This window comes from Ictidomys tridecemlineatus, chromosome 6 (assembly GCF_052094955.1).
Source record: "Ictidomys tridecemlineatus isolate mIctTri1 chromosome 6, mIctTri1.hap1, whole genome shotgun sequence".
NCBI classification, from domain to species: Eukaryota; Metazoa; Chordata; class Mammalia; order Rodentia; family Sciuridae; genus Ictidomys; species Ictidomys tridecemlineatus.
The window spans coordinates 77,566,797-77,593,031 of record NC_135482.1 but is presented as its reverse complement, the minus strand read 5'-3'; the positions used below and the strand labels follow the sequence as shown (position 1 = coordinate 77,593,031).

The following is a 26,235-nucleotide window of genomic DNA, read 5'->3' as shown; positions in this document are numbered from 1 at the left end:
AAAAAAAATTCTAAGAAATAGCTCAAAATTCAGGGAGTAAAGACATACTTAACAGAGCTTGTGTAAAGAACTGATATTCATCCACACTATTGTCAAGGTCAAGTGGAGTGCTGAACCCCTCAAGGGCAGTTTCTTCCAGCACTTCTTCATCCCAGTCATCCTCCTCTTCCTCCTCGTCTCCACTTCTCCCGTTATTTGCCTGCATGGCTTGAGCGGCAACGTTTGTATCCTCCTCATCACTGGAAATCTCCTCTGTGGATCCATTAATTATTTAAAAGGAATCAAAATATGCAAGTGTAATAGATCAAATTCCATGAAAAAGACTATTTTAAAAATGTAGAAATGGAAAAACAACAATTTTACATAAATACATAAAAATAAACCTTATGCGTACTCTACAGTTTGATAAATTGAGAATGGCTTTATCCTTCTCACTGAAAACAATTTCCCTAGATCTGCGGGTTACCTGAACATTGCTAATGGTATACTATAGCTGACTCATTAACTTGAGAATACTATTTAACTGCAGATTTCCCATAATTTTTGTTAAAAAAAAATAAAAAGACATCAGATGATTTTGTAATCAGTACACGTTTTAGATAACAATGACCTCCCATTGAGAATTCAGGTCTCTCATTGATTAAACAGATTACCAAGTGTTCAGAAGTACCAAAATGAGGAGGTCATTTCCTTTAATAGAAATAGTAAAAATGCAAAAAATGTAAATAATAATAAAGTAGTCAACTACATGTGCCTTGAAAAGTTATAAGCCAAGTTACACATGACCTATTTTCAGTGCTGCTCTGTTCCAAGCGGTTGGATGAATATTATAACTGGAATATTATAACTAGAAGGCAGCAAATTCAGAATAAAAATCAACTTAAAAGGAAAAACCTAGAGTAAACCAGGCAACATCAATCTAAAACTAGTTCCATAAAACACACCACACTGAAACAGTTGGATTAAACTAAAAGACAGAGATAAAACAAGAAACCATAGTTTGGGACCAGACATGCAGTGGGGGAAAAGTGGCAAAGGTACAATTACAAAGATAGCAAGAAATATCTTTGCTAGTTAATAATTCTACACTTTGGTAGAAAATTCAACAAGTCTTGGAATATTACTAGAAAAAAATTATTTCAAGCCATATTATTTATAGGCCAAAAACCAGCAAAACATGGAGTTAGAAAGAGATCACAACAAAATGAAAAAAGAATTTATAATTCTTGGAATATGCTTAACCCCCTCCAAAAAAAAAATAATAAAGAGGGGGGAAAAGTAACTTCTAGAAAGAAACTATTTCAAAAGATCTACTCAGAAATCAGAAAAATCAGAAACTTTTGTGGTAAGAGTGGTAAAGGGTAGCTTAAAATTCCTTATATACCAGTTAAAACAAAACGTGTTTTAAATCTATACCTGCTGAAATCACAAAGTTTAGCATCAAAAAATAGTTTGGTTTTTTTTGTTTGTTTGTTTTTGTTTCCTGGCAAGAATTCTGATTTTTCTTAGCTAAAGATAAATGTCTGTTTTTAACCAGAAAAGGAAAACCTCCACTCAGAATTAAATAGTGCTACTTCCTGGGCCCTAGCAAGTAGCTTTACAATCTCATTATTAAATGTCTAATATTCTTGATGTTGACAATCTTATTCTGACTTTAGATTAAGCAAATCATCTTCATTTCTGAACTTTATTCTAAATGTATATTTAGACCACAAATACATTTCTCATTAATAATTTTGGAAGATGAATCACCTACCAATCCTTTTTTTTTTTAATCAATCTCCACTGTTCTTAATCTAGTGTTTCATTTAATTCATGGCTGCTGCCTTCATTTAGTCTATTAGCATTAACAAGAAAATAAAATACTAAGTTGTTAATGTGTAGCAAGACCATATGATTCTGTTACAAATATATTTACCAGGTATAAAAACATCCATTAGGCTCAGGTTTAAAAATAATTCAGTTTACAGTTTCAAGAAGTACACAAATCTGTTATCCCACATGATACAATTAACAAGTCAATCAAGTCCAAGATATTTGTCAAATGTTCAGCAAGCCAAAGAATGTAAATCTGTTTAATGAAGCCAAACAGACTAAAAGTCAAAGAAAACAATGCTCAAATCACAATCAATTCTAGCACCATATAAGACTTTACCATTTTCTTCTATGTCAACTTTCTCTGCTTTTGAGCGATCTTCCCGGTTTACCAGTTGCCTACTGGCACAGACCTGCTTTAGGCCAAGGAAAAGGAAAAGTATTGAAGGGACAATCTGTCCCACCACAGCTTCTACTGCAGGAGGTCGATTTTGCAATTCAAAAAGGATACTCAGTCCTATTATACACATCTTCCGATCATGATGCCTGCAAAATTTAAAGGGAAAAAAATGTAGACATGAGAAGTGCAATAAAGGACAAAACCCAGAGAAATTACAAAAAGAAATGTTCAAGGCAAACTCTAGGGTTTATTCATTGGGATTGTACAGAAATAGCTCCAGTTTTCTGCTATATGAAATCTTACATTAAAAAAGTTTTATAAATCATTATCATTAAAGACCCATGGGAGTCTGCAATTAGCATGGTGAATCTTGCTGTAATACCAACTTATGACTAATGTAAATGCTACATTTGAGTGTTGGCATAATGGATTTTGTTAAAACAGAAAATTCTTATACAATGGAAAACATGGAGAGTTCCCCAGACTCTTCCCACTAGACTAGTCCTCAAGTTTTCTTGGCACAGGTATTGTACACTAACATAAGGTGCCAAAAGCTATTTCAAAAACTCGACATCCAATAAGCTGAGCTTCATAGATCTAAGTAAATCTACTAGCATCCTCTGCTATAACACGGATAAGGAACTCTTTTTATTAAATTATTTATTCTAATTTGTTATACACAATGGCAGAATGCAATTCATTTCATATTACATATATGAAGCACAATTTTTCAAATCACTGATTGTACACAAAGTATTTTCACACCATTCATGTATTCATATGCGTACTGAGGGTAATGCTGTCTAACTCATTCCACCATCATTCCTACCCTCTTGCCTCCTTTCTCCCCTCCCTCCCTTTTGCCCTATCTAAAGTGCCTCCATTCCTCCCATGCTCCACACCACCCCAGGAAAATTTAATTCTGAAGAAAAAGATGTTTGACCAATTTATATTAGACATATTTTTCTATACATTCCCTTTAAATTGTTTAAAACGAAAGATACTAAGAACTAAAAGACTATTATATCAGTAGAACCACTTAAAATTGCAAGCATGAACAAAAAAAAATCACTTGCAGTGGTTCAATTCATTTAAAATGAGATTATAATACAACAACCTCATGAATACTTTACAAGCTTCTGTTATTCCTCATTATTTACATTGCTTGCTTCATTTGAGTTACTAATGGCCAAGTCGTATGACATAAGAGGAATTGTACTTGACCGAAGGCTTTCTCATTCTCATAGTATCAAACTAGTAGTGCATACCAGTCAAGTGGATCATAGCAGGAAAGATGATTAACCAGTGGGTCTCTAAATAATCTAAGGAAGCACTCTCCAAGGATGCCCAGTGTATGCAAAAGCTAAAAAAGACTGTCTTTGAAAAACTGCTTATTCATGTTGACAAAGATATAAGAATACCAACTACATAACTTTGCATGAACAAATCTCTACTCTAAATCTTTGTCAGAGTTAACTTTAAGCACACTTTTTTTGGGGGGGCGGGGGCGGCTACCGGGGATTGAATTCAGGGACACTCAAACACTGAGCCACATCCCCAGCCCTATTTTGTATTTTATTTAGAGACAGGGTCTCACTGAGTTGCTTAGCACCTTGCTATTGTTGAGGCTAGCTTTGAAGAATGTTTTTCCCTTGAAAGTTTTATAAACAAATACAAGTGAGGGACAAATTCCAGGCTTCTACAAGTAGAAAACAGGCAGAGCATCCTGTAAGTGTGTTCCCTCAGTCCTAGTCTACCATCCTAATCCAGGCCTTCACCATCACCCACACACATGGTAGTGTACTGATCATTTCTACCCAAGGGTCTACTCCTTTCAGCAAATTTTTCTAAGTAATATCTTACAAAACTTAATAAATGTTCCCAAATTAAGACAGCAAGCAAGCTCAAATTCTAACATAATATAGCCATCAACATGTGTTGGGTGACTTGAGATGAGCATATAACAACGTAGGACCTTACTTTTCCTGTGTTTGAACCATGCCCCCTGCCTTTTTTTTTTCTCGCCATACTGGGGATGGAACCCAAGGCCTCATGCATGCTACGCAAGCACTCTACCTTAGCTATATCCCCAGACATAATTTGTGGGTTTTTTTCCTTTGTGGCACTAGAGAATGAACCCAAGACCTTGTACATGCCTCGCAAATGCTTTACCACTGAGCTCCATTTCCATCCCTATGTTTAAAAACTAGGAGAGTGAGTCACAGAAAGCCAAACTCTTCTACAGAGGCAATCTCTAAGCTAAAATTAATAATCTTTCTGACCACATTTGAGAACAGGCTCCTTTGAGAGCTGCAAAGAGCTAAACATCCCAGGACAGTATGTAACATCTTTGGCAGACTGGTATCCTCCTTAGAAACCTGATTGCCCCTAGAATGTCTGCCCGCAGACACATAATAGTCATAGCATTTAGACCCTTAATTTTTGCTGCCTAAGATAATAATGACATACAATAATCAAAAACAAATGGGAAGGGGTTGGGGATATAGCTCAGTGGCAGAGCACTTGCCTAGCACATGTTGAGGCACTGGGTTTAATCCTTAGCCCACATAAAAAATAAACAAAATAAAGGCATTCTGTCCACCTACAAGTATTAAAAAAAAAAAAACTTTTTTTTTAATACTTGTAGGTGGGAAGAGGCTTGAATTCTTTTCACTAGATTGTACTGTTGAAACACATTCATAACACTCTAAAAGTTAAACATCATGTTACTAACATACCAAAAATAGCTCCAATGATATGAAAATTGATTTTGTACATGGTATCCTACATATATATATATGAAGTAACTTTCCAGAAACAAAGTCAATATGAAGTCCAAAAGGCACACATACCCAAGAAAATAATCTGTATCGCTCATCCACTGGTTTATAAACTGTACAGTGATAGGTCCAGGGTTGTGAGGCAACTGAATTCGATCTAAAGTATGTAGCAGCAAATCAGGGTTATAGTACAAGGCAGCAATTGCAACCTGAAGACACATCGTACGGAGTTCACTAGTTTTGACCCCTCGAGTTAATCTCTCCAAAACAAGTTGAACAAAGAGAGGAATGCACTAAAGAGTAAAAAGAAAAGAAGAGTCAACCATACACAGAGCAACCAAGTAACTTACAGAAAGCTAACGCTGGCAAAGAGTAGTATCAAAAAGTCAATAAAATGACAATAAAATTTTTGCTTAAATTGTTTTTAGATATTTACAAGATTTACATGTTCATAAAATTCACAGAAATTAAGTAAACAAAACAACAGTCCTTCAGCAATGCCAGGAAATCTGCTTTCTTAAGTGAACACTAGAGTTCATGCAAGATTGTCCAGTAGAGTCCACACTCAAATGGTGACAATAACCCATGGGTGAACTCAGCTAGATAAAATGATGAAGGTGGACTTTTCTTTGATTAATCAAATTGAAAATAAATGATTGGGACTAAAAGTAAGTATGAAAGTCTCAGTATGTCTCTTGAAAACAACTTTACATGAAAGATGAAAAAGAAGTGGTGAATCCCACACATTAAAATGATCTAATTCCAATGGTAACTCTGTTTCTTACTCAGATGCAGAATACTCCTGGTTCTAATGTAATAGCACAACACATATGATTTTAAAATACATTAAAAATTATTACCCTGGCCAAATAACTGGTTGAAAATCAGTGAAGTCACAATGGAAAACAAGCCTGAAGAGCTCTTTTTGAGAGGTTTTAAAAGTAAATTTTAATTTTAATTAAATTTTTTAAATTAATTTTTACTAATACATACAAAGCCAAGAGGAACCAAAGGAATCTTTAAGTTTTAAACCAGTAACACTAAAACTATCCCCTTTACAGTATATTAAGACAAAACTGATTATGGAGACAAGTTGGACAAGTTACACAAATCCACAAATAAAGCACTGTGCAACTACAAGAGCAGTGCAGGAGAGCTGCTCGTACCACTGTGGAGGGTGGCCACCAAGAAAAGAACAGCGAAAAACATAGGTAGAGTGCACTGCTGTGTATCTAAGAAGCAAGGAAAGAATGAATTTAAAATGGAGGGAAATAGGGAATTGCTGTAAAGGTAAAAGGATCAGTGATGGAGGCTAGACTCCTCTGAATACACCTTGTTTATTAAGTTAGACTTTAGAACTGTGTATATGTTCTATATTCGTTAATTTTTTTAAAAAAAAAGCAATCCCTAAAAATTCAGATTAATTGAGGTAAATGAATAAGCCAAACAGGGATTATTTTAGTGACTTTAAATTTAATGATTTGACTGTATATTAACTACATGTATATATTTGTATACTCCCAGAGTATAGACATACCTTGGGTGAAAAGAGCTACCAAAAAATCTTGAACTGTTAACAGTAATTTTTTTTTTAAAGAGAAAGAGAATTTTTTAATATTTATTTTTTAGGTTTTGGTGGACACAACATCTTTATTTTATTTTTATGTGGTACTGAGGATCGAACCCAGCGCCCCACGCATACCAGGCGAGCGCGCTACCACGTGAGCCACATCCCCAGCCCAACAGTAATCACATATTGATGATAATAATGATATAATTATTCTGAGACTATTGTTTATATTAGTGGAATAAAGCACATAAGTAATTATGATGATAACCTACCTAATTGATCCTACCTCCTACACCAAAAATTATATTTAACTAAAAATAAAGAAGCCCTGAATTTTAATTGGAAATTAGAAACATCTACATATATCTATGTGTACTAATGATGCACAGACTAAAAAAAGAAAAAGGTATTTCAGCTCTTCTTCATAGAAACAATGACCAACTCAATATTGATGACTATACATAAATAGCAGTAAAATATATATTATATATGAATGTTAATATATAATTGATGCATATTACATCATCAACATACTAATATATTAATGACATACTACATCTACATAGAGAGAAAATGTGCATGCATGCATAATAAATATCACTTATGCCTAGCTTATAGTCTTGAAATACCATTTCCCAGGGTAGGGCAGTCTAGGACAAGAAATCTATACAATGATCCTGGAACAGCTAGTCCTACCTGATAATAGGAAAACTACCAACGACTATCAGAGTTAAGTCAAAAGGATTCATAAGGGCTGGGGTTACAGCTCAGTGGTAGAGTGCCTGTCTAGTACATGTGAGGCACTGGGGTTGATTCTCAGCACTGCATATAAATAAATAAAGTCCATCAACAACTTTTTAAAAAATTTAAAAAAAAAAAGACTCATAAGACAAATTCAAGAGGTTCCTACTGGCCAAAGATGACATATCTTTGTATACTTGGAATATATTCAAATACCTCAACCAATTTGAATTCATAAATTCACAATGATACAAATCAACAGAATGAAACAAAAACAACATAATAAAACACTTCATTGGTCATCTCTGGAAGAGGTCAAGAAACAAAAGTATTATCTTGCTGGGCACAGTGGCGCACACCTATAATCCCAGCAGCTCGGAAGGCTGAGGCAGGAGGATCGTGAATTCAAAGCCAGCCTCAGAAACAGCAAGGCACTAAGCAACTCAGTGAGACTCTGTCTTTAAATAAACTACAAAATAGGGCCAGGGATGTGGCTCAGTGGTCAAGTGCCACAGTGAAAGTTCAATCCCTAGTACCCAAGATAAAAAGTATTATTTTGAATCATGGTAGAAGAGAGAATTAACATACTTAAATACTCAAACTTTCTCAGGATAATCTGATAATTTATGAGAAAACATTTCGTTTTACAGAAATATTTCATATAATAAATGAAGAAGTAATGGTAATTAGAATATCACTTTCAATACCACTAACCTCAGAGGATAGGAGACAACTAGACATACTGTGCTTCCTGGGAGAAATACACATCATCACCCATGACTTGTTCTTGCCAAAAAAGTAAAACCTGAGTCTAACCCAATCTCTAAATTTAACTACCATGTGACAGGAAATTTAGAGAAATGGAATGCCAAGGTAATGTGTTCCTTAATAGATAGTGAATGCACTGTGTATTCGCAACCATTAGAAATCCTCGTAAGTCCTCAGCTTTCTGATTAAAAATTCTCTAATACTATCTTCCCAGATCCTTCTACCACCCAGTTTTAGGAGTAGAAATTGACTATATCACTTTAGAGATTTTTGGTTGCTGACTTTAAATGAACATACACATATAAACAATCCTCTTATTCAACTCTTGATTACCTACCATATTGCTCCAAACTGAAATTTCAATTTTTTGCACTTTTACAAGTCTTCCTAATTTGCTGATAAACAAAGCCAAGATAGGCCAGTAGTTCAGCAGAGAAAGCCCAGGAAGGAGACAGCCAAGAACAACCCTCATGGGGACAAGACAAACCTCACAAGAACCTGAAAACAAAAAATCAGCCATTACGAATGCTTAAAGAAGGGCTGGGGATGTGGCTCAAGCGGTAGCGCGCTCGCCTAGCGTGCGTGCGACCCGGGTTCGATCCTCAGCACCACATACAAACGAAGATGTTGTGTCCGCTGAGAACTAAGAAAAAATAAATAAATGTTAAAATTCTCTCTCTCTCTGTCCCTCTCTCTCTCTCTCACTCTCTTTTTTAAAAAAATGCTTAAAAGAATAAAGGAGGGCTGGGATATAGATGAGTCTAGAGTGCTTGCCTGGAGGTGAAGCCCCTGGGTTCAACCACCATGAAGGAAGAGGAAACCATTCCTAAAGGAAACTTTGATTACAATACCTCAAATATAAAATAACAATAAAAACAGACATTATAAAAAAAATTCTGAACTTAAATACTATGAACAAAATGAAAAATTCACTAAAGAAGCTCCACTGGCCAAAGGTTTAAAATGGCAGAAGAGAGAATTAACATACTTAAAAGACAAGCAATAAAGACTATGAATTCCAAAGACCAGAGGAAAAAAGAATAAAGAAAAATGTCCACAACCTCAAGGAAATGTGGAACATAATTAAGCACACTAGTATACGAATAACAAAAGTACCAGGAAAAAAACAGGACAGAAAGGGGGGGAAATACAGAAACAATGGTTGAAAACTTCCCAAGTTTGACAAAAATAATCTGAACATTTAAGAAGCTCACAAATTTCAATTAAGATAAACACAAAGAGAGCCACACACATCCACATCATAGTAAAAATGCTGAAAGACACAATCTCGACAGTAGTGGTAAGAGAAAAACATATACCAACACAATGAACAAAGGAAGGTTAATAAGATTAACATCTGTTAATCATTGTTTCTTCCCAGAAATAATGGAGGCCAAAAGGCAATGTCATAGCATAGGTAAAATTTTGAAAAAGTTGTTCACCAAAAATCTACCAAAACTACCTTTCAAATATGAAGGCAAATCTTTTCTAGCTACACTTCTGACAGAGGATTAATATGAAGAATATATAAAGAACTCAAAAAATTTAACACCAAAAAAAAAAACCACCAAAAATCAAATAACCCAAATGATAAATGGGCAAATGAACTAATTAGACACTTCTCAAAAGAAGAAATACAAATGTCCAAAAAAATATATTAAAAGTTCAACATCTTTAGCAATTACAGAAAAGCAAATCAAAACTATACTGAGATTTCATCTTATTTCAGTTAGAATGGCAACCATCAAGAATACAAATGACATCCAGGCGTGATGACATATGCCTATAATCCTCAGCTCAGGAGGCTGAGGCAGGAGGATCACAAATTCAAAACCAATCTCAGCAATTTAGCAAGGCCCTAAACAACTTCATGAGACCCTGTCTCAAAATGAAAAACAAAAAGGCCTGGGAATAGGGCTCTGTATTTATGCAACCCTGGGTTCAATCCCTGTTACCAAAAGAGTATGAACAATAATAAATGCTGAAGAGGATATGGGAAAAAGTTAAACTTGTACATCGTTGGTGAGAATGTAAATCAGTACAACTACATTATGAAGGTTCTTCAAAAGACAAAGGATGAAATTTCCATATGATCCAGCTATACCACTCTTATTTATACAAAAGAATTTTAAGTTATCATACTATAGTGATACATGCATACCACTTTATAGCAGCACAACTCATAATATCCAAACTATGGAACCAAACCTAGGTGTCTCTCAATGAATGAATGAACAAAGAAAATGTGGTATGTACACACAATGAAGTTTCCTTCAGCCATAACGAACAAAATTATGTCATTTGCAGAAAAATGGGTGGAATATGAGACCATTATGTTTAGCAAAATTAGCCAAATTCAGAAAGTCAAGGGTCATGCGTTTTCTCTAATATGCAGAAGCTAGAAAGATAAAAAGAAAACAAAGGTGGGGGTGGATCTCATAAAAATTGAAGGTACATTAGTAGAGTAGAGGAAAGGGAACAGGGAGTGGGAGGAGGGGAGGTAAAGGAGAAATACTGGGAAATGGTTTCGGCCAAATTATATTGTTATATTGTGTGCATGTATAAATATGTAAAAACAAATCCCTCCATTATGTACAATTACAATATACCAATAAAAATATTTAAAAAAATAAATATCCCTTTAAAAAACAAATACAAGGGGCTTGGGTTGCAGCTTAGTGGTAGAGTGCTTGCTTAGCATGTGTGAGGCCCTGGATTAAATCCTAAGCACCACATAAAAATAAGTGAATAAAATAAAGCTATAAAAATATGAAGGTAAGATAAAGGCATACTCAGATAAAGAAAACCAGAGAGGGGTTGGGGATATGGCTCACGTGGTAGAGTGCTTGCCTCACATGTACAAGGCCCCGAGTTCAATCCCCAGCACAACTACCAAAAAAAAAAAAAAAAAACGAGAATCCATTGCTAACATAGCTGCATTATAATAAGTACTAAAGGAAGTTCTTTGGGCTGTGAAAGCAAATGACCCAGATGGCAATTAAACGTTACACACACACACTCATACACACACACACACAGGCACCAGTAAAGACAGCATACACAATATTTCTTTGACTTTGTTTTCTTTACTGTTTTAAAAAGCAACTACATAAAACAAAGTATACCACAATTGTACTGTTGGGCCTATGACATAAAGCAATGTAATAATACAGAAGAGGTAGGAGGAGCAAGGTAATCTTGAAGCAAGGAAATAACACCAGATGGTAACTTAAGTCCACAGGAACAAGTAAAGGAATCAGAGATTGTTAAATAAGAAGGCTAATATAAAAAAACCCATATTCCACAAACCAAGAACAACTTTGTGCATACATACTTGGTTATCTCTCCTCTCTTCAATTTCTTTAACAGATGCAAAGTTACAAAAAGTGATAATTATTAATAATGTATTATTGGATTTGTAACAAACATAATATGTATAAGAACAGTGCAAAGAGAGAAGAGGAAAGAGTTATATCAGACTATTTCTGTTATCTTTCTGAAATTAATATTAAGTGGATTCTATAAATCACCAGAAAAAATTTATTAAAATGAAAAAGTTTATAAGCCTATGTCAGATTCTTTAAAATCTTCAGCTATACCAACAACTCTTGAGTTCCTTAAACTATAGGATCCTGGCCGTGATTATTTGCTATAAACCCATGATAAAGGGGGATCAGGAAGAGAAAATATTTAGGCTGACAGATTTGGCCTTAGGTTTCTCTGTCCAATTTCCTGGCCTATGCGTACTTCCATTTCAGATGGAATCTCTCACTGGGCTTCTCTGTGATTCAAATGAACAATCACTATTTATATCAAACACTACTTTAGTCATGTCTTTAAATTTTTTAACATCCAAAAAATTTAAATAGTGAAAAAATATAGAGTAATCACTAAGAGAACAAAAAGTATAGTGAAAAAAAATAATTAAAGAAATTAAGATGTGACATTGGAAAATATTTACTTAATCAAAATAAAGCAGATAAAGGATTAAATAATGGGAACAAAAACACATGAGATATAAAAAATTGACTAAATCCACATGTAACAATAATAGAGAATGTCAGGATGTCAGATTGGATTAAAAAACAAGACCCAATTATAAACTGTATACAGAAAACACTTTAGATTCAAGACACACAATAGATTAAAAGCAAAACCATAGGAAAAAAATATATCAGGGAACACAATTATGAAAAAAGATAATATCAGACAAAATAGACATTAAAACAATTTCTAGAAATAGAAATTTTGACTAATGAGTCAATCCATCAGAAAGCTAAAGCTATTATAAATATACACAAACCTAACAACAGAGCCCAAAAAAAAATGAAGCAAAAATGAACAAAAATTAGAGAAGTAGACAATCCAACAATAGTTGCAGGTGACTTAAATACTTCACTTTCAATAATGGACAGATCAAGTAGGCAGACCATCAAGATATACAGGACTTAACATTATAAACCAACAACTAGACCTAACAAACACCTACGGAACACATCAAAGAACAGCAGAATATACATTATTCACAAGTGCACACAGAACATTAAGACAGACTAGATGAGAAGCATAAAACAACCCCCAAGGTCTTAAAAAGGAGTGAGATCACAAAAAATGTGTTCTCCACTCAAAATGGAGTCAGAAATTTCTGAAAATCTACAAATTCACAAAAATTTTAAAAAATACTTCTAAATGACTGGTGGGTCCAGAATGAATCACAAGGAAAACTAGAAAACATTTTGAGATAACAAAACAAACACATATCAAAATTTATGGAATTTATCTAAATCAGTGCTGAGAGGAAAATCTATAGCTGTAGGTTCTTATATTAAAAAAGAAGATCTCAAATTGGTAACCTAAAATCCCACCTCAAAACACTAGAAAAAGAATAACAAATCAACAAAGAAGAAAAAAACAAAGATTAGAGGGGAGACTAAAAAATGGAAAACAGAAAATAAAGAATGAAACCAAAAGTTAGTTCTTTAAAAAGATGGACAAAATTGACAAAACCATTAAGTCAATTACCAAAGGAAAAAAAAGAGAAGACTGCTAAAGTCAGGAACAAAATAAGGTCATTATTGCCACTCCTATAGAAAAAAAAAGAATTGTAGAGAATCACTATAAACAACCACATGTCAACAAACTAGACAACTTTGATGAAATGGCCAAAAAGATGCTAGATAATGAAATTGATTTCAAAAAAACTGGAAATATTAATAGATTAACAAATGAAGAGACTGTGATAGTAAGTTTAAAACTAACCACTGAAGTCTACCAAAAATAGAAGAATACCAATCCTTCACAAACTCTTGGAAAGAAGAGAATAGGGGAGAACTTCCAAAATTCTGAGACCAACATTACTCTGATACCAAAGCCAGCCAAAGACATCACAAGAAATGAAAATTCTATATTAATCTCTCTTATGAAATCAGACACAGCCAGACATAAAGGTGCATACTTGTAATCCCAGTGGAAGGGAAAAAGAGAAAAAAAAAAAAGTAAGGAAGGAAGAGAGGGAGGGAGGGAGGAAATCAACAAACTTTGTCTAGAAATACATAAAATGAATTATACTCTATGCCCAAGTTTGTACCAGGGCTGTAAAGTTGATTTAACATCTGAAAACTGAAAGAAGGAGAGGAAACCACATCATCTCAATAGACACCAAAAAAAGCATTAGACAAAAATTCAAACCCCCTTCATGATAAAAATATTCAATAACTAGCAATAGTCAAGAACCTCCCTCAACTTGATAAAGGGCATCTTTGAAAAACCCCAATTAACACTAGATCTAATGGTAAAAGATAGGATGTTTTCTCTTCCTAAGACCAGGAACAAGACAAGATGTCACCTCCCACCAAAGGCAGTCAACATGGGATACAAAGTTCTAGTCAGGCAATTAGTCAAGAGAAAGAAATAAAAAGCATCCAAATTAGAAAGGTAAAACTATTTGTAGATGATATGATCTTTTATATAAAAAATCCTAAGTAATTACTAAAACAAATGAGTTTAGCAAGGTAGTAGAAGATAAACATACAAAACACATTTGTTTTTCTATACACAGGCAGTAAATCTAAAAATAAAATTATGAAAACAATTCTACTTATAATAGTATCAAAAAGAATAAAATACATAGAAATATTTTAAGAATAGAATTGTAAAGTATATACTCTGACAACTATCAAATATTGAAAGAACATAAAGATGATCTAATAAAAGTTAAGACATACCATGTTTAGGGATTAAAATACTAAATATTCTTAAAATGGCAATACCTCCCAAATTGATCTACAAATTCCAAACAAGGCCTATCCCAATCCCTGCTGGGTTCATACGTGGAAATTTAGGGGATCCTGAATCACCAAAATGATCTTGCAAAACAATAAAGTTGGAAGATTCAAATTTCCTGATTTCAAAACTTACCACAAAGCCACAGGAATAAAGATAGAGCAGTTACTAGCAAAAACAGATAAATAAGTAAATCACAGTGATAGCCCAGAAAAAATACCCTCACATTTAAGGTAAATTGATTTGACAAGGATGCCAAGAAAACTCAATGGGGGAAAAGTCTTTTCAGTATACTGTGCTGAAACAATTTAATATCCACATGCAATGAGTAATTTAGAGCTCCTCTCACTTCATATGCAAGAAATTAACTCAAAATGGAGCAAAGATCTAAGTATTAAGAGCTAAAACTATAAAATTATTAGAAGGAAACAGGTAAATCTTTGTGACCTTGGATTTAGAAATTTTTCTTAAATATGACACCAACCACAGGCAATAAAAAATAAATAAACTGAACAGCATCAAAATTAAAAACTGATGTGCTTCAAAGGACATGATCAAGAAAGTTAAAAGGCAGCCTACAAATTGAGAGAAAATTTGTGCAAATCATTTATCTGCAAGGGACTTGAATCTAGAATATATAATGAATTCTAACAATTCCACAATAAAGAAACAACGCAATAAAAAATTTAAAATAAGTGTAGAATCTGATTAGACATTTCTCAAAAAAAAATAAGTATACAAAGTCAATTATCCTTGAAAAGATCTTCAACATCCTTAACTATCAGAGGGAAAAAAAAAAAAAAAAACTAGAGCGAGGCACTGGATTCAATTCTCAGCACTACACAAAAATAAAAAGATATTGTGTCCATCTACAACTAAAAAAAAAAAAACCTACAATGAGACACTACTTAATACCTACTACAATGACTATTACAAAAAGATGAAACAAGTGTTGTCAAGGACATCAAGAAATGGAAAACCGCCTTTACTCCTTTGGGGAATAGAAACAGTTTGACAATTCCTCAAATGATTAAACTTTGAATTCCACATGATCCAGCAATTCCACTCATAGGAAATGAAAATATGTCCACATAAAAACTTATACACAATCATTCATAACAGCATACTCATCATAACCACAACAGGGAAATAACTCAGATGATGAACAACTGGTGAATGAATGAAAAATGTGATATTTCTACATGATAGAATACTATTTGGCAACAAAAAGAAATAAAGAACTGATACACTACCACTTGGATTAACCTTGAGAACCTTAAGTGAAAGAAGCCTACAAGAAAGCATCATATAATGTGATTACATATAATGTGATTCCATTTGCAAGAAGTGTTCAGAATAGGCCTGTCTATAAAGATGGGAAATACAGTAGTGACTGCATGGGCTGGAGGGAGTGAGAGAAGTGTTGGAGAAAGTGATTGCCCATGAAAACAGAGGGGTTACTCTTTTTGGGTGGGGCAGATGATGAAACATTATAAAATCATGGCAATAGTTACACAATTCTGTGAATACAATGAAAATCATCAAGGTGTACACTTTAAATGGGTAAAATGTATATCAAGTGAATTATATCCATACTACTATTATAATAAATAAAAGAAAAATACAAAACTAAAGAGAAATTCACAATTTTACTCAAATGCCTCCATATGTATACTTAATCAATTAATATCATAATAGTACCAAAAAATAATCTCATTGAAAATTTATAAATTTATCTTATAAAAAAGAAAATACAAATTTATAATTTTAAAATTTGTCAAGAGAAACTTTCTCCTTTTCATTTTTTCATAGTATCTTAATTTCTATTTAGAAAAGATATTTGGTGAGTATTTAAACAGTATACACAAAAACAAAGAAATGTACTAGAGAGCACGGCAGTTGAGTGCTTGCGTGTGGGATGCCCTGAGTTTAATCCTCAGCACTGCCAAAAAATAAAAGGGAAACATGCAAACACTAGGGCTCCAAATAAGTAAAATTTACTTACACACTTATTTCTTTCATTATTTCATAGCTCCTTAAATTGTTATATATTTATTATGCATCCTTCTCAGCTAGGATGCAAGGTACAATCTCCAAAATGCATGATTGTTTGGTCATTTAAATAAAATTTGCACCCACAAGCACAAATTATCAGCTATCTTTTAAATTTTGCATCAAAAGAAAATGTCAATCAGGCATATAAATTTTAAATTTGAATGTTTAGACACTTTCCAGAATTGTATTACCTGATCAATTCCCCTTCCTTTGCACTGAAGAATAATGACTTCAAGAAGTTTGGCTGCATGACATTCTGCATCTTCTCCTGCATCTCCACATAGTACCTACAGTAATTACAATTTACCTCAGTAGTGAGTGGTATTGCATGCAATTTAATCAAGAGCACTTGAAGCAAATATTCTATACAAACTCAATCATAGGGATTATAGCTTTCCAAGTTTACTTATCAGCCCAAAGAAGGGAAGGTCAAAATAAAGTCCACCTATCTTCTCTAGTACCACTCTAATTCCTTATAAGGCATAATAATTCACTCATTTGACTCTAAATTAATAAAGTAAGCTATTTGCATTAACTACCCAGATAAATAAAGATTCCCTTTTAAAGCAGCAAAGCAATGAAAAGAAAATAACTTTTCAAGCAAACTATTTTTCTGTCTCTTTTGCCCATTTTTTTCATAACTGTAATTTGATACTATATATTTTTTAATTTTCCCACCTGGAATTCATAATTAGAATATTTTCGTTGGCTATTATAACTAATCATGTTACATATAGTAGGACATAGTACATGAATATAACAAAGTTACTAAACTGTTCCTCTATTGTCAATTCTGTATTTTTGCTATTACAAATGATTCTATAATAAACATGTTCATATGTAAAATATGGAATATAATTTTCTTATGATCCCTAGAAGAGAGGTTCCTAGAGTAGAACATGCTTATATTAGAAATTAAGACAAAAAATGAGTCCAAACACAAAACATAAGGAAATGAACTGACTTAACCCAAAAAAATAGAAAAAAATGAGAGCAGAAAATTAAAATACAAAGAGAAACCAAAAGCAGATTCACTAAGAAAAAAAAGACTAAGTAGACAACTTTTGCCAAATGTTTACAAAGCAAAAACTTAAACATATTAGAAATGTAAGACAAATATAAAAGAGAAATAAGAAATAAGAATATGGGGAACACTATTTCCATATTTGAAAACCTAAACAAATTGAATTATTTCCTAGAAAAATACAATTTTAAAAAACTGATTTGAGAAAGACAACAGAAGGAACATTCCTATTTAATTGCATTCCCTCCCAAGAGGTTAAAATAACAGTGAAGAGTTTTTAATAGTATATATTCAACAAAGAGAAAAGGAAAAACACACCAGTAAAAATTTTAGAAGCTGGAAAATAGTGAGCTAATTCATAAGCATATGACAGCAGAGCTAAGAGTGAGGGCTATTTACATAAGTTTAAATCTCTCCCTCCAGGACAATACACAAAATCCAGCTTCTAAAACAGCTCTGGAACAAGTACAGCTCTGCCACTCATTACTTGTACTTTTAAAAGCCACTTAACCCCTGTGTCTTACTTTCCATCTATAAAATGAGGATAATAATAATACCTACCTCAGGGATTTGTATGATATGGAAAAAAAGAAAACATTTCCCAAAATTGCACTCACATGGAAACTTGTTTGCTTAATTGATTTCTGTTTTCTCAAAGGGAAAGAAACAAGATACATCCTGTAATTTTAAAAATGGAGGCAAGGAATGGTAGCACACACCTGTAATCTCAGCAACTCAGGAGGCTGAGGCAGGAGGATGGCAAGTTTTAGGCCAGCCTCAGCAACTTAGCGAAGTCCTGTCTCAAAAAAAATTTTTAAAGGAAGAGGGTGTATATTGATGGGAGAGTGCCACTAGGGTCAATCTCCAGAACCACTAAACACGTAGAGAGGGCTCTGGAACTAGACTACCTGGGCTTCAAATCTGCCTCCAACACATAGTAGCTATGTGATTTAAAACAATTTACTAAACTCTAGCCACAGCAAAAGAAATTAAATTATGCCCTAGTTCTCTCATTAATAAAAATGTGACACCTTCTTCATAATATTACAAAGATTAAAAAAGTCAATACGTATAAAGTGCTCAGAAAATATCTGATATATTGAAAATTAAGTAAATATAATTTGATATTAAAACCAAGAATATGAAATATATTTTAACTACTTAGTAAGTATAAGGACATTATGAGTATCAGTTTTAGTGTACATGCTTTAACACAGAGCACCTGAGTTACTAATGGAACATACAGGATTGCTGTTTTCTACTTGTTTTCTTTCTCCCTTTCTGTCTCCATAATGGGAAAACTGAAGATGCCAGTGATTTTGATTTAACAAGATGGGCTATCGCAGTGCTAAACTGAGGTTTTTAAATATCACAGCTTAGATGTGAAGTTTAATGACTTCCCAAAATCTCCCAGGCTTTTAATAATGAACTGAAAATCAGTCTGTCTCAAAGAGACAGACTGATTTTCAGTTCACAGCTCTTACCAGATTCTGGTACACATCTCTTCCAGTGAGAATACACACTTGCTATTTTATTCTCTACTCCAGAATCAAACTTTTTGTTTTCAGGCTAGTTAAGCTTTCTAAAATCTGCCTGATGGCTTTAGGCAATATAGTTTTAAATTTATGTATATGCCAATAATTATCTAAATGAGAAGGAAAACATTATTTAGCCATCAAAGATTCCAAGACATAACCAACAGAGGCCTAAATCTAATCTATAAAGACAACACAGTAGATAATCATGTTTGTGCATAAAGATAAGAATAGCTATAAAAAAATAATAATAAAGAATAAATTAGGGCACAGGGGCTGTAGCTCAGTGGTAGAGTACTTGGCTAGCACATGTGAGGCACTGGGTTCAATCCTCAACACCACATAAATAAACAAATAAAATTAAAAAATTTTTAAAAAGGATTGCCATTATAGGGATTATAAATTATCTTGTCCTGAGCTAAATGATGCTGTTTTTCTAACTACTATAATTGTTTGGGGCTGCGTTTATAGCTAAGTGGTAGAGCTCTTGTCTAGCATACATGAGGTCCTAGACAAGAGCTCTACCACTTAGCTATAAGTACTGCTTAAAAAAAAAAAAAATTGTCTTATATTGTTCAAATTACCTATACCTAGTGATATCCAATATACACATTCAATCAAAAGAGAAAAGATCAATGACAGAATGGGAAATTGTGTGGCCAGTTTTCCTAGCTTTTCTTAGCACATTTCTTTAATTAAGTAATGAGTTTATATTTTAGAAAGAAAAAAGTAGAGAAGTACAGTTGGTCCTCTATAGGTTACCTATCCAGATTCAACCAAAATATCAAAAATACTTTTTAGAAGAACTACATCTGTATTGAACACATACATAGTCTTATATAACAATTATTTATACAATATTTACATTGTATCAGTTATAAGTAGAGATGACTTAAAGTATATAGAAAGTATGTGCATAGATTATATACAAATACTATCTCCTATTACTCAATAAGCTTGAGCATTCGTGGAGTTTGGCATCCATGGGGATCATGAAATCAATTCTTCATTAATACTAAGGAACAGGGCTGGGGTTGTGGCCCAGTGGTAGAGCACTTGCCTAGCCTATGGGAGGCATTGGATTCGATCCTCAGCATCACATAAAAATTAAGTTGTTCATCTACTGCTAAAAATATTTCTTTTTAATTCTAAGGAACAACTATATTTATCTTTAAAATTATAATGTAGATATTAAAGTAGTAAACATTTTAAGCACAACATATATCATGAAACTTTCAAATTACAACAATCCCAAATTCATTCTGAAAATGCAAATTGACAAATACATGTTGATAAAGGATATAAATATTCAAGTATTAGTAAGAAACACTGTGACAATTGATTAGGATATGCTTACCTTTCTACACATTGTAAAAAGTACTTCTAAATGCTTTGGATTTGATAGTAAAGTATTTGTATCTATTGTCACATAATTATGCAGGAGAGGCATCATGTCTAAGAAAAAATTCAAAATCCCAATGAGATTTGAGCAACAGGAGTAGAAATAATTATTCCTAGTGAAACCACACTTCCGTAATGCCCAACATAATTCTTTTACCTAGCAACTACAAAATGCTAGAAATGAAGGTGGTCTGCCCTTTTTGTAAATGAGGAAAATGTGAATTTGAAAGATTAAGATGCTTACCATTTATTGTAGTGATTGTCCTGAATTTTTGCTTATTCACCTGAATACTTCCCTGCCCTCTCCCATTCCCCACCAGAATGCAAGCTTCAAAAGGGTTTCTGAAGTTCACTGCCATATTACTGAGTTTAGAAGAGCATTTGGAACATAGCTGACATTCAGAAAATATTTATTGAATTAACATAAGGACATGTGCTCTGGTTGCAAAGTAACTTAACACAACAAGAAACACAGCCTTAACTCTTTTGATTATATATAAACACTGCTACAACAGCTCCACCCTATTCAGGACAGAAAAATAAGAACATTTTCTAATTAGTGCTAGAATCATGTGTGATATTTGAAGTGTCAAAGGAGTAAATATCCAGAACCAGAAAGTCAAAAGGCTATATGGTCAAAGCCATACCTGTAAAGTATTCAAAGCAATCCTGCTGGAAAACTTCATATAAAATACCTAGAAGTTGCCACATTTGAGGGGAAATTGTGTGACAGGTTAAACTATATGCCAGTGAAAGAATTTCTTCATAGAATTCTAGAAGGAAGAAAATCTCTCATTAGAATATCAGAAATAGCAAAAAATAAACGTAAAGACCACGCAGAGGAACAACACACGTTCCTCCTATGTGCTTACCAGCATCCCTTTCTCAGCATCAGCACTTTCACCTTTCAAGACTTGTCCTCAACTTGAGGCAAGGCAAAAATTTGTTTTTACTAAACTTTCTTTTAATACTGGAAAAAATATAAGTTTTTCTATTTTATAACAAAATATAATTTATTTTTATAAAGTTATATTAGAATGCATGAGGGAAGGAATAGATTACCATACCTCTTTCACGTAGAGGATTTTAAACTTACAAATAATAATATTCTTTGAAGAGCTTAATTACATAGGGATTAAAATATCTACCTATTTCACATTTATATTTTTAAAAGCAATTGTTGCTACCAGTATTTTTCAATCCATAAAACTTAAAGATTTGCATAGTATTCTTCAATTTACCTCAAAACAATTATACCCACAGGGCACTGTAGCACACACCTGTAATCCCAGTGGCTCGGGAGGCTGAGGCAGGAGGATCGTGAGTTCAAAGCCAGCCTCAGCAAAGGTAAGGTGCTAAGCAACTCAGTAAGACCCTGTCTCTAAATAAAACACAAAATAGGGCTGGGATATCACTCAGTGGTCGAGTGCCTGAGTTCAATCCCCAGTACAAAAAAAAAAATTATACCCACTGTAAAGTAGAAGAGTCCAAAAGAAATGTTCTTACATTCACACATATTTAATACCATCACCCTCAATCAAAAGTAAATTATAGCTAAATATATAATCAGAAAAGACAAGCCTCACTGTAAGTTTCAAATAACTCCTACCATGTCACTGAGCCAAGAAGTCTAACTAGAAAGTTTTATTTTTGTCTCAGAAAGGTAACTAACACTTACCCTGAAAGCCTGAATAATATATTCTTTGTCTTACTTAAAAGAACATATTCAGAAGCTACTAATACAGACATTTGCCTTATTAAAAGTAAAATAAGATAGAAAGTATAAATTTTGGGAACTAATCTGCTATATAAGGTAATCACTTGAAAACAAATTGTCTGAATAAAGGATTTCTGAAAGTTTCAACATGGCATAAAATCAGTAAAATAGAATGGAAAACCTAGAAATAAATCCATGTATTCACACTCAATTCATTTTCTACAAAAAAAAAAAAAAAGCACAAGAACACATATAGGGAAAAGACAGTCTCTTCAATAAATGGTGCTGATAAAACTGGATATCCACATACTGAAAAATGAAATTAGATGTCCATCTCATACCATATACAAAAATCAACTCAAAATGAATTAAACACTTGAACATTAAGACCTGAAATTATAACACTACTAGAAGAAAACAGAAGGAAAAGTTCTGTGCCATTGCTCTGGGGAGCAATTTTTTTATGACCCCAAAAGTACAGAAAACAAAAGCAAAAAATAGACAAACAGAATTATGTCAAACTAAAATTTTTCTGCATAGCAAAGGAAACAATAGAGTGAGGAGACAATCTACAAAATGCAAGACAATATTTGTACACCATACATCTGGGGGGAAAATCATATGTCTAATAAAGAATTACTATCCAAAATACATTAGGAACTTAATTCAACAGCAAGAAAATACAAAAATATAATTTTAAAATTGGAATCAGGCAATCTTGCATGTTCCCATAGTCCAAGCTACTCAGGAGGCTTAGGCAAGATGATTGCTTCAGTCCAAGCCACAGTTAGACCTCATCTCAAAAAATAAAAAGACAAATAGATATTTTCAAAAGAGAACATGTAAATGGCCCATAAGTATATGAAAAAAAATGCCCAGTATAACTAATCATCAGGGAAATGCATATTAAAGCAGATTAAAACTCACATCAGTTAGAACGTTTATTATCAAAAAGATAAATGCTGGAAAGGATGTTGAGCAAAGAGAATCCTCAAACACTGTTAGTCATGCAGCCACATGGACAACAATGTAGAGGTTCCTCAAAAAAGAAAAACCAGAACTACCATATGATTCAGCAAAACCACTAATGGATACATATCCAAAGGAACTGCAATCAGGATCTTGAAGAAATGTAATAGTTAGAAATGAAAAAGCTAAGTGCCCATTGACAGATGAATAAATAAAGAAAATGTGGTACATATCCAGGATAGAATACTATCTAGTATTTTGGAATTCTATTCTATTATTATTATTATTATTATTATTATTATTATTATTATTACTACTACTACTACTACTACTACTTTATTACTATTAAAAATATTTAGAGTTAATTCTTTATACTGCACATTCTATGCATTTTGACAAATGTATATAATGCCATATGTCTATCAATACTGTATCACACAGAAGAGTTTCAATGTCCTAAACATCCCATACTCCCACATATTCATCCTTCCCTCTCTCCCATTCCTAGTCCCTAGCAAGTACTGATCATTTTACTGAAACATATACTTTTTAAAAATTATCTTTTACGTATTTTTAATTGGCCAAATTAAAAATGTGCAATTTATAGTGTACAACAAAATGTTTTGAAATATACATGTTTTCTGGAATAGTTAAATCATCTAATTAAGGTATCCATTACTTCACATACTTATTTTTTGTTGTGAAAACACAAAAACGACTCTCTTAGCAATTTCCAAGTATATAATACATTAACTATAGTCACCATTTTGACCAACATCTCCACATCTCAATCCACTCCCACCCTTGGAAACCACCATTCTAGTGTCTCTTTCCAAGAGTTCAACGTTTTTAGATTTCACATGAGATCTCACAGTACCTGTCTGTTTCTGACTTATTTCTATCAACAGCCATCCTTGAACTGTATGTGAAGACCTTTTCAGCACTGCAGCCAGGGAGTGGGAAAGTCTGGTATTGGGAACTTCCCGTGGCAATCCCACAGAGTAAGATCACCCAAATACATGTGAACTCCCTCTCAGCTCTGCTCAAAAATGTCTCATACAGTACTGGAGATGGGGTGACCTGCTATTGTCACACAGCCTCTCAGAGATGGGTGAAACCTGCCAAGATGCCAACATGTTGACTACAAGACATCAAAAGCAAGATTCCACCCTCAAAAATTATCACTGCCTTTGATATATACCCCCTTAGATAAACCACGGGAACCATTTTCTAATTGTCCAGCTCCAGCTCCTGTGAGGGCTGAACCTATCAGGTCCTCCATCCTTCAAAACTATAATTATGTCTCTGTATTTTGTTCTTTACTAATTATTTCAGACTTTAAGTTCTTTAGAGGCTTATCCCTCTGAGCAGAAAAGGGTTCCCTGGTGAGGAGCTGGCACCCACAATATATTTCACTTCATATAATTTCCTTTAGGTTCGTCCACATTTTTGCAAATGACCAAAGTTCTTTCTTTTTAAAGGCTATGTAAATACTGTGTGTGTATGTACATGTATCATATTTTATTCAAATAATCTCAAATACTATAAGTATTTGAGTGAGATCAATACTTATTGAATAAATAATCTCAAATACTATTAATATATATTAGACATGCATGCTCAATTTTTTTACTAATGAGCAAACAATAAAAAGTTTGGAGACAACTACTCTTAAGCCATAACATACTTTTCTTTCTACATCAATACTAAATAACTTGTGTCTTTCTCATGCCCACATGTCTTGGGATTGGCATCTTCAAAATGCTTGAAACTACAGAAAGTAGCCTCCTCTATCAAAACTACCCATCAGCTCATAATATCTAGCATCAGTTACTGATTCTACTCACAAGTCAGGCACTTTTAACAGAAAACAGGACAATTCACACTGCTAGTAATAAATATTTCTATTTTTAAATATTTTTCAATCCCAGATTAAAGAATCTCACCAAAACCTCACCTCAGTTCATTTCTAAAAATGTAAAATACAACATTCTCTGTCCTTTATACTTTTCAAAGCCAAAAATTCTCACTGGATATATAAGTTACTCCTTCTCTAAATGGTCCATCTGTCAAATTGAAGGGCTAAAAATGTACTTTAAATTCATCAAATTGAAAAAATAAAGTCTCGATTATCTTTCTTTGGGGGGGAGGGGTTTTGAATCTAGGGCCTTGCACATGCTAGGCAAGTGCTCTACCATTAAGTTATATCCTCAATCTTCAATTAACCTTTTTTGGGAGTGGGGTGATGATACAGGGAATTGATCCCAGGGACACTTAATGGCTAAGCTATATCCCCGGACTATTTTTATATTTAATTAGAGACAGGATTTCACCGAGTTGCTAAGGGCATCACTAAATTGCCGAGGCAGGCTTTGAACTCGCAATCCTCCTGCATGAGCCTCCTGAGCCGCTGGGATTACAGGCATGCACCACCACTGCCGATTTTTATTTAACTTCTGAACTTACCAATTACATGCTTCTGTAAAACAAGGTCAATGATCCGTAGACAGATATTCTCTAATTGCTGTGTGATCTGAAAACAAATTTTAAATATTTACTTTAAAATTCATCATGATAACCTTTAAGTTAATATATAAATTAATATTATCCCAATAAAAATACCTATAAGACATTTCTGAGGGGAATTTGATAAATTAATTCTAATTTTCATGTGAAAAATTAACCATGCAAAAATGCAAGGAAGGGGCTGGGGTTGTGGCTCAGCAGTAGAGTGCTCACCTAGCACGTGCAAGGCCCTGGGTTCGATCCTCAGCAGCACATATAGATAAAATAAAGGTATTGTGTCCAACTAAAAAATAAATTTTTAAAAAATGCAAGGAAATTCTAAAAAGTAGACCAAAGATGGGGATAAGAATAAATCTATAGTAAATCTGTGAATTAGATTAGTTCCTTACCTGTTTTATACCAAAATAAATTTATAATGGATAAAGATTTCAGATGCAAAGAATTAAAACAAACAAAAATACTAGAATAAAAAAAAAGAATTCTCGTGTAATCCTGAAGTGGGAAAGTGAATCAAAGCCCAGAAATTAAAAAAAAAAAAAAAAAAAAGCTGAGCCATCTAATTGCAAAAATTAAAATTTTCTGCATGAAGCCAAAAATAAAAATTTGAGTGAAATACTATCAAATGGTATTACAAAAATCATATTCCCATTAT

The 26,235-nt window shown here is 33.3% G+C and overlaps 1 protein-coding gene across 4 annotated transcripts in view; it reads right to left on the bottom strand.

Moving 5' to 3' along the window:
* Positions 1-26,235, bottom strand: part of Ipo8 (importin 8) — a 76,836-nt gene that overhangs the window by 5,707 nt on the left and 44,894 nt on the right. For 2 of the 4 annotated variants that reach the window (XR_013422995.1, XM_078014966.1), the window contains exons 17-23: positions 25,524-25,590; positions 21,019-21,144; positions 20,328-20,425; positions 16,603-16,698; positions 5,068-5,288; positions 2,156-2,361; positions 54-252 (exon numbers count right to left, since the gene is read on the bottom strand). Coding sequence is in view for 3 of the 4 variants with exons in the window: in XM_078014966.1 (XP_077871092.1) it covers positions 54-252; positions 2,156-2,361; positions 5,068-5,288; positions 16,603-16,698; positions 20,328-20,425; positions 21,019-21,144; positions 25,524-25,590 (1,013 nt within the window). In the remaining variant the exon portion in view is untranslated. Of the gene's footprint in view, positions 1-48; positions 253-2,155; positions 2,362-5,067; positions 5,289-16,602; positions 16,699-20,327; positions 20,426-21,018; positions 21,145-25,523; positions 25,591-26,235 lie in introns of all 4 variants that reach the window. The other 2 variants (XM_078014965.1, XM_078014967.1) reach the window with 1 other exon arrangement.